Below are 14380 nucleotides of genomic sequence, written 5' to 3'. Positions count from 1 at the left end.
CCAGAAACAAAGCAATCTACATGGATGCAGACGCCCTCCCCTTTGGGCTGCTATTCCTTTCACGCAGGCCTGTGACTTAGCTTAAGAGTTCAGGGCCAGCTGTGTCCCTTCCCAGTGCCTCTGTGCTCTTTTCTCCTTTCACAAACTGCCTCTTTGGCCTCTCCTCTGTTGCCAGCTAAGTTGTCACGGTTTCCTCTTTGCCAAGCTCCAAGGGCATGGTTAAGCACAGCTCTGCTGTATGTGGTAAAATCAAACACACCAGCAAAACACTCAAGATGTTTCTCAAGTCAAGCAGAGCCTCCACATGATGCAGCACATGCAACATTAACATTGTCTGACTGTTGATGACTTAACTGTGCCATGGAATCTCTCCCACAAATAAACCCGAACCGAGTATGTTTGATGTCACAAACCTAATACGTAAAAGACAGCTCTAAAATAAGCCAGTAGAGTAGTATTTGGTGTATACTGCATTCTAACATGGTATTTTTATTCATTTGAAAGTTCTCAATTTCCTCAAAGTTGCATGGGATTAATTAGGGTATTGATGGACTATTTGGAACAGTTATAAACAATTCTTACTACAAGCTCTTAAAAAGAGTTTCCAGTGATTTCAGTGCAATGGATTACAACATCTCCTAAGCTGCCGTTTTCAGACGTCCATCAGGCATCACTGTCCTCCATAGCAAAGGTGAGAGAGAAACATTTGTGCCAGGTATGTCAAGTCAGACCTTGTTCCCACTTTTCCAAGTCTAGAAATAAGGCACACATTCAACAGCACACCTATTACATATGATGTAATACTGAACTGTGATGACTGCTGAACGCTGACACTATTCTACAACAGAGATGATAACATGTGCCACCAAATCACTCCCTTCCTTTATGATTTCATGCAAAGCATAAAATGAAAAAACTGGGAATCTGCATCCTGTGATACGCCAAGAGAACTATAAAAAAACCACACAGAATTGAATGTAGTGTCAATGCTGGGGCCAAGCAGACAGCTGCAAGTTTAGAGCTTAGATCTTACCAAGCTCTGGTCTCTGATCTGTCACAATTATTGTCAGGTGGTGAATATCAAGAAAAGTCAACAGGAATTGCAACAACGCCAGTACACAAGACTGTGAGATCATCAGTCCACAACACAGAACAGGCATGGCTTTGAAATGCAAAAATCTCCAGAATGATGAAATTAAGAAAAAAAGTAAAACCAAACATTAAGACAGTACCACTAATCTGATTGTTTCTTTTTCCTTTCTTCTGTGTCACTCCCACAGTCTGAGCAACTTACCAAACCTCTCTCCACGGTATTTTTATTTATTTGGAACCTGGTCACTAGCCTGGGTTTATAGAGCCTTATACCATTATTACCTGGCCCCTAACAAATGCTGCCATGTCTACAAGAGCAAAGTAAGGCTTACCAAGTACATTGCAAAAGCCAGAAATAAGGCCTCAATTCAGAAAACACAAAGTACATCTTACTGGAAGAGTTACAAACAGTTAAGTGGTCACCTATCAAGAAATAAGTACTAGCCATCTACAGCGACGGTACCGTCCCCATAAAGGCCACTGCAGCATGTTAGAATACTTGGCACATTCAGAGGTAGGAATTTTGACGGATAAGTTTTTTGAAGACTACTAACAGAACTTTCCAGTTCTCTATCACTTTGATTGCCTGCAGAAACTAAAAGTGTCCCTGAAATAGTTTACAAAAGAAGTTAAAAGCAAAGTCAGAAGCTACTGAACTGGACAATTCTCCTACTGATCCTAGAAAGTACTTGTTAAGAGCCCTTCACAGCCTCAGTCCCTGACACTGCATCTTTTCCCCTTAATATTCACCTCCTAAACAAATCTTCTAAGATCACAAAATACTTGTTAGAAGTTGTGGGGGTTTGTTGCAGGTTTCATACTGCATTTTTAAAATATGTCTTATATTTCATGTAGGGTGTTTTTGCTATTAGATTCTAAAGCATACTACTTGGCTTGCAGGAAGTTTGCCATTGCAATTGTCTCCAAACTATCAGAACTGTGGATACAGGCGAGAGAGCTGCTGGCTGACATCTGAGTGATTTAAGCATGTTTTGGAATCAGTTTATCATTATGCATAGTTTCCTGACATTTGTTATCATACAGGGGTAACAGAGTTAACAAATGGCATCTTTGAGAATGCATACGTTTGCTCATTTAATGTTACAATTCACCTAAAAGAGAAGTAAAAGCTTATAAATGAAAAAAGGAAAAAAAAACATTTTCTCTGAAACATTGCCCCTTCTAGTTCAGCTCAGACTGAACTACAAAAATAACACTTTCAAGTAGTAGTAAAGAACGTTTTATTTAAATGAAAGTTTTTCAAACCTTATGTATCAAAACTAAGGCCACAGCTAATGCTAACACAAAATCAAGAACCTCGAAAGGTTCTTATAATATGATACAATTTAGAAATCTGAGACAAGGCTATTTTACAAACAGTTACTCAAACATTCTGAAATGCAGCATTACTTATTTGTTCTAAAATAGCATGTCAATTATTCTAGTGATAATATTTAATGATACAAAGTACTGAATTATCAGTGCATGTAACCCATTTTTATTTTGGTCCTGTGACAAGTAACTTTCTGCATCACTCCAGCTACTGAAATAAATGAAAGAACAAAACATTGTAATAGAAGCGGCCAACAACTCCTCCCTTTTGTGCTGAGTTAATTTCTTTTCTTCTAATACTAAATATCTCCGGTCATAATAGCAATAAATTCTTCTTGATTGACTGTAAAAGAAGAAAAAAAAAAGAAGGAAAAAACACATCATTAGACAAACAGCAAACAACAATAAACCATAAAATAAAATAATGGATATCTGTACTTTACTTAAAGGCTTCTCTGTTAGTATTTGTTTCATCTGATCCATTACTGTTAAGTGTTTACAAGTTTGCTTCTAAAACAGGGGTTTTGCACAGGTTTTTTCAGTTAACATGAAGTCAGAATGCAAGCTTTGTTAGGTGGAATACTTAAGCCAGAATCCAGCTCACTTATAATCACTTATATTATTTCTAATTATGGAAGTAAAAATATTCTAAAAGTGAAACATGATAGAAAAAAAATCTGAGAAACATATGTAAAAGAGATAGGCTGTGCAAAGTAACATTACTTTGAAGGTCTATAAAAATATTAAGAATGGTATCTGAATTTCATTAAGTAAGTACTCTCAAGCAACAATACCTCACCTAGTTGTGACTGAATTAAGTTTTATTCTTAAAATCATAATTCAAAACATTTACATCCAAACCACCATCATAGATCAAACAATGCTATTCCTGTCTCCCCAATCTGTAATACTTGTCAAACACAAAACAAATTTTAAGATCATTTAGCAATTATTCCATAAATTAGCTAGAATTAAAATGGACTTTTGATGAGCCTTTCCCTATCTGAACTTCATTCTTCATTTATAATGAACAGAAATTTTACACAAATGCACTTGAACAATTTAAGTCATAATAATAAATTAAATAGCATTCATTAGTTATTTTGCTGCACTTATACCTGAGGTACTGACCTTACTCATATGTTAAAACACAGCCACTGTAAAAGAGTTAACCAGTGAACATGTTCAGTCTGCAACTAATTACTGTAGTAGGGAATGATTAGAGTAAGTCAGTGGTATGGAAAAAACAAGACACATACGAAGTATTCTCCCTGATAATTATCCATCCCAGCCAACATGCCCAAGCTATTCCTAAACAAAGCACTGCTAAGAAAGAACTACATTTACAGCTGGAAGAAAATTAAACAAATTCAACTATGTTAAAGAATAAAAAAATAAAAAAGCCTAAATATGCCCTGCTGGGATGCATGTAAAAAAATATGAAACAAGTAGATTTAGTCTATGTTAGGGCCCTATGCTCTGAAGTACCAGTCCATCACATACCTACATCTAGTCTAAGACACAAAACCACTGCGACTGTATGACTTTAAAAAGCATTTCCACAGCTTTTTCACAGTAACAACACAGTAACAGAATGAATTCAAACATTGTCTCCAAAATACTCTCTGGTTTACAACATCCTTGAAACTATGCTGCAAAGTGGAAATACAACACTATGACAAACAAATTTTGGAACATTCAAAGAAGCTTCAAAAAGCAGTGTAGTTACAATTCTCAGTAACCCAAGTAATCCCAGTTAATCCTCTTCAGAGTAGGATCTGTTCACAAGTTAAGCGCCATGAAAGGGGAAGCACAGTTTTTCATGGCAACAAATATCCCTCACCTCCATAATATAAGTGATCATAAAAGAACAAACTAGAATCACAGGTAAAATAAAGAAAACGTTGACTTAGAATCTTGAGAGTTAAAAGCACACATTTTTTTCAGTGGTGGGTTTGGGTATTTTTATTAATTCTGCGCCAAAATCCGAGACATGAGACTGGATAGTGTTTCCTACAGGTGCATCCACACAAGATGATCAAAATTGCATGAACTGACACCATGGAGTTCCTAAAGTTAGTTGTGCTCAAAACCAGAAGTAATTTCTAAACCCAGGAATACCAAAATAAGATTGTTTACATTTTTAAGGAAGACAAAAATATACTTTCTTTTACAGAAGTTTATATACAGCCTACCAGTAGAGCTCAGTGGTTTCGCTGAGAACATAAGGGTTCATGTAACCTGAGTACCACACAAGATACCTTATTTCACTGTGAGCAAAACAATCTCTCAAATGTAATAAAGGTGTTAAACCAAAAATGGTATTGTTCCTGTATTTGACATATCAATTAGAAATGCTAACAATGAAAAGCTGCAGATTTTTTTTTTTGGAGGGCAGGGAAGTAAGGAGAATTAGATGACAGCAAGATTTTGCCATGTGTCCCAGGTGTTTGAAGACAAATGGAATGGTGATTTACAGGATAATTTACTTTCTTAGAATGAATCTTAAAAAGCTAGGAACAGCCTCAGTTTTCTTTAAAGAATCACAAAACCACACAGAACTTTAAGGATAAAGAGTACCATACATAAACATTATGCTGTTAATCTTCCATATTCAATCTTCTACTTAATTGCTCTAACAAAGACAATGAATGGATGACTGAATAAGAGGAAACTGAGCCACTTACTCTTAGCTGATCAATTTGATTTTTGAAAAAACGTAGCACTGACACAAAATAATTATGACTCAATAACCCTCCTGAAAGGAGGTTAATGGTCTACATTCCATTTGTAGTACCCAAGCAGCAACGTTACAAAAGAACATTGATCCATGATTCTGACATCTCATTTGGCAGCCCCAGGATATCAACACATGACAAAACATATTCGCACAAAGAATTCTACTCTCACTCACCTCTGCAGCTACAACTTCTGAAAAATACCACTTATGTCAAACAGCAGAGAAGACTATCTGTCTAAAGGCTGACAACACAGTTTTTTCCACAAGTACATCCAAGTTTTGAGTCCAACAGATGTTCATAAGAGTAAATATTATTTTTACAGGAAAACTTACGAACTGCTAGTGAAATCTCAGATATAAGTCACCACCCTGAAAGAAGGATGTTCAATGGACTGATACAGTCTTTAGGTACAAGGTCTCAAATGAGCGGTCCTCAAAATCCAGGTATTAAGGTTTCTGATGTAAAAATAAGGATGTTTTGAAGCTAATGAAAAACTAAGTTTCAATGTTCACAATGATTTAATAAGCATCGTATCAAACTGGATTTGCTAATTCATTCTTTATCTAACCACTAAATCCCTTCTGCAGCCTCCTCTGTATGGGCCTTGTCAATTCCAGAGCTATTTTTCACACTATGCTTTTCAGCACTCCAAGGCTCAGAAGTATGTTAAAGACCCATCCAAGCTGATCCTACATAGACCCAGGGTACTTCCAACATGATTTATTAGCTTAATGCTCCATATCCAATGCTGAAATCACAACACATCGCCACTTCAGATATATTAAATTTAAGTGATCGAAATACTTTCTCTCAGCACTTTTGATACTTTTACTGATTTATAAGGAAATAAAAATGTAATGTAGGTACACAGAATCTCTTACAGATCAGTTCAATTACTTCCACCTTCAACTACACTCTCACCCAGCTTTTAATAGCTATTGGTTGAGTAAGAGTTGGTGGTGAATCAACTTGATTCTTAGACTCCAGAACTAGTAGCTGTCAAAAGCAACAGTCTGCATTATTTGTAAACTAAATTATGTTTGAGATTAAAGTAATCTAGAAGGAAATTTAAGAGGACATTTTCGTAACAAAACAACACCTAAAAAGGGAATAAAATTAAGAACAAGATTATATGGTGTTTTATTTGTGAACACGTACTTTCTCCATCTCCATCCTTATCAAATTCTTCAATCATAGCCCGTAGTTCTTCGTCGGACATATTTTCACCCAACTCTCTAGCAACCCGGCGCAGGTTTCTCAGACTTATTTTACCAGAGTCATCATCGTCAAACAATTTGAATGCCTTGAGTATTTCTTCTTGTGGGTCTCTGTCCAATATCCAATCTGTCACTGCAAGAAGGATAATCAAGTTAGACTAAAAAATTCTGAAAGGTAAATGCAAAACGACCTTTGCAAACTAAGACAATATGAAGGACACATATGTCTGATTTCACATGTTCTTACATTTGTATACAATTCAACGTGCATATTTGTTTGGCTGTTATCTGACCTCTCTTTCTCACCTCTGTTTTCACAAACTGAGTTGCTCTTTGGGACATAACTGTCACAGTGGAAAGCTGCATGGCAGTTTAGACACAGTCACACTTTCTACACATTTTCAAATAGGAATTAGAAGTATGCACAGGATGCCTCTGTTTCAAAATCCCAAATTTTCAGAAAAAATACCATCAGCTTTTTTAGATGAAGATGTGAAATTCTTTTACTTTATATGTTTTCATCAGGATAGAATTTTGAGTTGGGGAGAACACTGAAACAGTAAGTGAAGGAAAACATCCACATGGAACCTCTCTTTTAAATATAAACACTAACACAAAAAGCCCCCATAACCAATGAACCAAACACATCCCACACCCCCAAACCCAAACCCAAAAAAAGCCTATACATTGGGGTTGGGCTATAAAAAGGATGCTGCTGTGAATTGCAAGATGTTTATTCTGAAAGGATTCTTCAGCCTTTATTATTCTTTTCAAGACAATCACTTGTCAGTTTCTGCAACAGGAAAGACAAACTTGCCTCATGAAATATTTTTCTAGTAATTACTTCAGACCAACCAACAATAATGTATCTCCATATCTTTGTACTGGCTAGTCTTGTATTACAGGGCTAGTCTTCTATTATCAAGCCATTAAAATCACATCAACATGGCTTGCACATAAAGAACCACTTACCATCTGCCATGAACTGCAGATGGAATGTCTGCTCTGGCTTAGCAAACTTGAGAGGAAAGAATTTTTTCATGCTCCTATAAGCCAACTACAGCAATGAAGTTAATATATCTGCAGATTTACCCCAAATTTAAATATTTCCTTTTAAAACAGTGCTGCATGACAGTATTACATCATTTGAAAAATGTTACCTTTTGTGGCAAAAAGACAACTGAAAAATAATAAAATGTCTCTAAATACAAAACTATAGAAGACAAAATATAATTGCATCTTTATGTATTTCAGTTGAACATTAAGAGAAATTGATGGCTCAAGAATTGCTTAGCTATATTCAGCAGCTCTTCACAATTAATGTCTCAACAACTTGTTTTATCTAACTCCCCAATCTTTCTGTTAGAAGTGATATCATGTTTAATTCTTTTTGCACCACAGCAGTACTCTACTCCAGCTCAAGTTTTCCAACAGGTTTGATCCCCTTCCAAGTATATACTGTGCTTTCTACAAGAAGTTTCCTGGCTTCCTGCAGCACTTAATGACTGTCCATATTGACAGCCAGGACAGAACAAGGAAGCAATGAACAGGACTGAGTATCAGGAATTAAAAAATTTAAAAAAGTAATTGCATGGTAATTACAATATATGTATTTCATATAATATTACAGCATAATGATGTAATATTAAGAGTACTACTACTATCAAATCAGTACACTCACTTTCTTTTTAATACTTCCACACAGGATTTATAAATCAGAAAAGAACCAGAAATAATGTTCCCTAACCTGGAATATAACTACAAAAATATTACCTGTCATTAACAAGACATTTGTCCAGTATTAAACTGTTAAACAAATAAATGTGGCCGCATTTCAAACAATAATTGTTTTGCTACATTAAGAAGATTGCTATTTGTAGCCAAGAGTAAATACTGGGGTTTGGGTGTTTTATTTCATAAAATCTACAGAAAACAAATACCTTGAAGAAATGGACTATCGTGAACATAATGAACTGTCATGGACATAATAAACTAGAGATGTAAACCCACACAGATTACTTTTGGGTACACATAAATTGTATGCAAAAGCATAAATTATGTATAACAAAAATCCCCTAAAATCTTCAAAGAAACATCAAGTCTAAAAATTCTGCAGATCACTGCATACTCAAAGTACACAAAATTGCACAATACACAAATTTCAGATGAAAGAAACAACTAATTCTACTGGTTTTATCAACAGTTGAAAATCCTTGAAGTACAATATTTAAAATCTGCTTCAGTTTCTCTAATCTTTTCTTATATATTAATATAAGATTATATATATGTTAATAAGATTAATATATATAATTAATATATATATTAAGTGCTTGTCTGTGTATGCACTCCTTCCCATGAAATTCAATGCCAAATGCCTTTTCCACAGCAGGAAGAAGAATCTTACAAAGATCCATGAACAAGACAAGAACATCTGCACTTTAAACTAGCATTTTTTCCTCTGTGTAAACTTGAAAGAGACTAAGATTGTGTTTACCCTACTTCCTTTTATACTGTAGCAATCATTCATCTCTACGTATCAAATTAAGCATCCATAAAACAAATATTTATCTTCCTTCACTACTGACCTATATTAAGAAAAATATGAAATGAAATCTCCCACTTCTATTTCTTAATAGTAATAAATAATTGAAGAAATACACAAAGTACAGCTTTGAAATTTGTACTCCCTACTATAGTCTAAATATCTCTAGAGGTAGAAACACAATCAAACACATACCAACTTCATTAAAATCTTCAAAGGTGATCTTGCCTGTTGATTCTCGATCATAATCTTTAAGTATTTTCAGGACATCAGCTTTTTTCACGTCAAAACCCAAGGCTCTCATCGCCACCTTTTGGAATAAAATGGAAGCGCAACCATAGATAAGGCTCAAAATAAAGATTTAACAGATTTTCTTTTTAATTTCAGTAATTACCTTCTTGACCAAGAGAAAAAGAGCATATCAGTGTTTAGTAAAAATAATAAATAAAATAAAAAAAAAGAGCTTGGGATATTAAAACCATCTAGAACTACTATTAGGAAATGGAACATCTAGCTACAGTGAAAAAAAAAAACCTTTGCATTTTCAGGGATTTTACCTGGACTGGACCAAATGTGTCTTGGGACAAGTAAATTTATTCCTCATTTCCAAAACCATTTCAAAATCTTATCTTTTTAAGACAAAAGTGAAAATAATTCTGCACATTATTCTTCAGTTTTCAGGCAAAGTGTGTGTATGTTCACGGATTTACAAGTCCTGAAAGACTTTTAATTGCTTTTCCAGTGGGCCACAGATGGCAACCTATATTTTACTTTTCCATTAGCTTAGGAGTTAACATTTAGTTTCCCATTTCACCTTAGATGGCTATTTCTCACCACACACTACCCTGACTTCCTCCAAACTGATGAATACAAGCTAACCACACATGCAAAACCATGCAAGTAGTTATTCAAAAATTGATGCTATATGCTGATTTTGTAGAGAAGGAGATACATAGTTTTTCTTCTTATGTATTTCTGCTCTTTCACAGTATTAGCTTCAGAGTGACAATATTTGTTACAGCAGGGATTACTGTAACACGCCTATATCAAAGCAGGGGTCCCGTGGAAAAGAAATATATATGGACGGATTCTTGGTAGATGTTTCAGAGATGTTTATTTCCCCAGCCGCATGGCCGGGGCTCTGCCAAGGAACTCCACCAGTCTGGACTCAGGGTCCTTCGCCCGCGCAGGGGAACACAAACCAACCAATGGGGAATGAGGCTGACCAGGGGCAGGGAAACCCCGTGCCTCCCCTCAGGGCCCCTCTCCCAGGGCTACATGGCAGGGGGAGGAGACCCTGACAAATATTCAATTAGACAGCTAAGAAAGAGCTTTTCAAGTAATCATGACAGCTGGGAATTCAATACATACCATAACCAGAAAAAGCATATTAACAGTCCCAAAACAGTCCCCAGTACAACCCTAGTCACACTGGCTTCCAGCAAAGATAAAATACCTGAACTCTGAAATAAAGATAAGGGCATTGTTCTACCTAACACACTCCTGTAACAGCAAATTAAGTAAAAATATGACTTTTTTTCTTTCCTCAAGTTACTTGGTAGTGCCAGGATGTAGAGCCAATACACTGGATAAGGCATTTTTTCAAAAAAAAATCTCACCCTATACGTGACTGAAACACTGGCCTCTCCAAAGGCCCTTTTTTTCTGAATGCCATAATTAGAATAAAAATGCATAAAATATTTAAAGTGAGTTTAGTGAACCTCATCTACTACTCTGTGGACTTTCAGGTGGGAGACCTTACTCAGAAAGACATCCTGAACTCCATCTGCTAACAGCTACCATTAGAAGCGTCCTTCTTTGGGACGGGCACCTACTGAGCTTCCCACACACAGAGCTAAGAGCACACCTTATCCCTTCAAATCATAGGCGTGCTGTTGAAAAATACAGGTAAGCTCTCTGGCTTGTAGTCAATAGTTTTACTATTTTGATTTACATCTTTTACCTGCACACCTGATAACAACATCAAGCTTTAGGTTAGACAGTGCCTTTAAAATTATCAAACAGTTTTTCAAAAGCTTTTCCCACTTGGTCATCTGTCCAAGCTTATCCCTGGTGGGCAATTATACCAGGGTTATTTAGAATGCTATAGCAATTCTGTTACTGCATTAAGTATATAAAGTGGGAAGAAAAGCTTATTCTTACACCAGTGGAGTATTTCCTGTTTTTTCTTTTTTTTTTCCCCTCGCTCCTTTAACTCAGCAAGACATCTTGAAGGAAATTTTTCAAGATACAGCCAATATCTTAAGAACTCACTACGGAACAGGTATCTGCTATAAAATTGCTTAAAGAAAACTTCTACCTTTAATTCATGATAATTTATTGCTCTGTCTTTGTCTGTATCAAACAATTCAAAGGCATCTTTAATTTCTTGCTTCTGTTCCTCAGTCAGTTCTCTTCTTTTCTTCTTTTTAGTTTTGTCTACTGAGAGCTCATTCCTATATAAAGAGAAAGAAATGTAATAGAAGATTTCTACTGGGAAGATGACACTGTAGATAACATTTTCCACCAATAAGAAACTCACCATAATTGCAGAAACCACTACCTTACCTAGTCAATATTCTCCCAGTTTGTATTCCCAGTTTAAAATAACATTTGAAATAGACAATTCCCTTGTGAAATCTGAATGACACCTCCAGTCCCCCACACAAAATAAAATCAGCACAGGCATTTTTGTTAAGAAGCAACAACAAAAAAAAGAGGGTAGAAAAACTATCAGTTAAAAAGGCTTATTGAGGTTACAAACTAGATTAGCAGTTGAAATTATACAATTCATGAAAACAGTTGGTTTCTACACTGTAGCTTAAAAAAATAAATTTTGGGACAGACAGACCAGTGGAGGCCAAACTAGGCCAGACAGTCTGGCTACTAAAGCTGGTATTAGGTGACACAAATCAGCTGTGCTGCCTGTAACAGTTCTTAGATAAATAGTACTTGCAGGGCTTTTTTTTTTTTTTTTTTAATCCTTTAGATCACACATATACATGCTGTTCTGAATATTTTTAGCTCTGTTTTGGGATATACACAAAAAGAGAAGCCTCCAAATCAGCAAATCTTTCTCAAAGACAGCCCCCTTTTCTTTGGCTAGTCTAGGAATAAGCTTCTATTTTCAGAGGACCACAGTAAAGGACAAGAGATAATAACTACAAAATTTAAGGAAAAAAACCTGCAGCTGGAGGAGAAACTGCAGCTGGAACTAAGAGGAAATATTTTCCTAGTGCATGTGGTGATGTTCTAGAACAGTTCTACTGGGAAGGACTCTCCATCACCAGAAATTTTTGGAACCTAACTATAAAAGGTACTTAGCTTCCCCAGCTAGGTTTGAGTGGAAGTTGCTGTGATCAGAAAGCTGGACTAGATGACTTCCTTAAGTCCTTCCTAAACTAAATTACCATATAGTTTATGTTATACTCTCAGGAAAAGGCTTTTTATGGTCATTTGTCCATTTGCACCAGAGGCAGAATGTGTGCTGTATCACCTAGTGTAAAATGCATAAAAATTACCAATGAGTGAACAGAAAACCATGCAAGATTAAGCTTCCAAATCTCCTCTAATAAGCTGCTTTATGCTCTTCTTTGTTAACATTTTGCTAATTTTAATCAAAACCTAAGGTTAAACACTTATCTAGATTTAGCTTTCAACAGCCACTGAAGCAAAAGTCCCAAATACAGACAAGAGAAGTGCAAGCTGCAGAAGCTGAGTGTGCTTCAAACCACAATATCCTCAAAGAGTAAGATGTCCTTAACAGACCAACTGAGATAGTGTGATTTCACACAGGCTTTGAATTACTACAGCTCTTGGAAGGACTAAAATAACTCTGAGCTGGCTACTTAATTAGGACTGGGATCCAGGGAGCTCAGATTTTGTGAGCTACGATGAAGAAATCCATTTATAAATCTGAAAGCAGATTAACACCGAACTCTTGTGAAAGAGCAATCTGGGTACTTAAGCGTTCATTTAGTGCTTAGCATAAAATTAAGTTATCAAAAGACAAAGTAGTACTCCAACACAAGCAGTTCAGTGCCACTTCTGCAACTACTTTAACCATACTAAGCGTGAAGTTCTCAGACCTGAAAATTAAGGATCACACTTGCCATGTAAGCATATTAATTACGCTTGAAAACAACAATTTGGCAGGTACTGGGATTCATAAGCCAAGCCCCTTTATGCAATAGCTACTAAATCAGAATTTATAAACAAAACAAAACCGAGCAGTTTAACTTCATGCCTGTTCACAGGCCTTTTGAAGGCACATCAGACAACCCAGAAGCGAACCTCCCAAGGCCAGACGCGCCGGACCCTTCCCTCCCCCGACAGACAGACGGGCCTGATCCGCCCCCGGCAGCGCCGAAGGGATCAGACGTGACTCGCAGGAGGTCGGGGATGACCCCGGCCCCGCCACCGCCCGGCACGTCCCGTGTTCCACCAACACCTCCCGAACGGGGGCGGCGCGGCCCTGAGGGACCCCTGCCCGCGCTCCGGGCCTCGAGCGGGGCAAGAAGGAAAGCGCCTAGCTCGTACCGACCTCAGGGCCAGGCTCATCGTGTCGCTGCCGGGCCAGCCAGGTCAGAGCAGACTCGGAGCAGACTCGGAGCAGACTCGGAGCAGACGCCACCACCCCTCTGCACAGCCCCAGCGTCCGCGCCTTGGCGACAACGCGCTCCTGCCCCTGGCAACGCCGCTCAAGCCACGCCCCCACCAAAGTACCGCCATCTGATTGGCCGTGGGTGATAAGATCCCGCCTCTGAGCCCTAGACGCTCTTCTATTGGCTGAGGACCTGTCACTCAGCGCGGAAAGGGCGGTGCGCAGGTGATGGCTTCTGGCGGCGCCTGCGGCCTTTGAGCAGCCTCTAATGCAAAACGGGGAACGCGAGAAAGTTTCCTAAGGAAGGATGTTCCTTGCCTAATCAACAAAAAAGGAGATTTAATCCTTGAAACAGATAGAAGCTACCAAGCAAGCTCAAAGTGATGTCCAGGTGATAGACAGATTTCTTGTCGGTGGAATTTCCTTGTTAAGGTCAAGGGCACGACATGCTTCAGTGATGTCAGACAAACAATTCAGAATTTACCGGCCACAAGGACATTTGGCAGAACTCCCAAGATAAGGAAGACATTAATAAAGACAACTCAGCAACTGTGCTGAATCAGCTGCAGCTGGGTAGAAGGTACTTTTCTGGCAGACCGCTGACCAAGCTGCCCCCCGACTCAAGAGAAAGACTGGGCATGTGGAATAATTAGCATGAGAAGTAAGAGAATCATTAACCAACAGAGGATAAAATAATAATTATTAAGAGAATTATGTCACCTGAAGCCAATGAGCATTAATGTGGTTTTTTGCTAAAATGTATAAATACTAAAGAGTTGCGATAGTTGGTATGCTTGATTCATGGAATACCATCCAGCACCTAGGCTTGTGCAACTCTGAAATAAATAATCCT

The 14380-nt window shown here is 37.5% G+C and overlaps 1 protein-coding gene across 2 annotated transcripts; it reads right to left on the bottom strand.

Moving 5' to 3' along the window:
- Positions 1-2316: 2316 nt before the first annotated feature.
- On the bottom strand, positions 2317-13630 carry CETN3 (centrin 3). Of its 2 annotated transcripts, XM_069002108.1 has the most exons (5): positions 13468-13630; positions 11245-11380; positions 9120-9234; positions 6324-6515; positions 2317-2767 (listed from the first exon to the last, which is right to left on the bottom strand). In XM_069002108.1, exons 1-5 carry the CDS (start codon positions 13482-13484, stop codon positions 2724-2726), a joined length of 504 nt encoding a protein of 167 aa, XP_068858209.1. In that variant the 5' UTR covers positions 13485-13630; the 3' UTR covers positions 2317-2723. The 2 variants fall into 2 exon arrangements, with proteins under 2 accessions (XP_068858209.1, XP_068858208.1); XM_069002107.1 differs by lacking the exon at positions 2317-2767 and having other exon boundaries at positions 6250-6515.
- Positions 13631-14380: the final 750 nt, after the last annotated feature.

The sequence above is a fragment of the Aphelocoma coerulescens genome (genome assembly GCF_041296385.1).
Source record: "Aphelocoma coerulescens isolate FSJ_1873_10779 chromosome Z unlocalized genomic scaffold, UR_Acoe_1.0 ChrZ, whole genome shotgun sequence".
Lineage (NCBI taxonomy): Eukaryota > Metazoa > Chordata > Aves > Passeriformes > Corvidae > Aphelocoma > Aphelocoma coerulescens.
This window is presented reverse-complemented; position numbering and strand designations above follow the sequence as displayed.

What these genes read in the sequence shown, in the direction of transcription:
- CETN3 (XM_069002107.1), bottom strand. An exon ending in TAAATTATCATGAATTAAAG is followed by an intron (nt 9,235 to 11,244) that starts GTAGAAGTTTTC and finishes TTATTCCAAAAG; the next exon opens with GTGGCGATGAGAGCCTTGGG. An exon ending in TGAAGATTTTAATGAAGTTG is followed by an intron (nt 6,516 to 9,119) that starts GTATGTGTTTGA and finishes TCCTTCTTGCAG; the next exon opens with TGACAGATTGGATATTGGAC.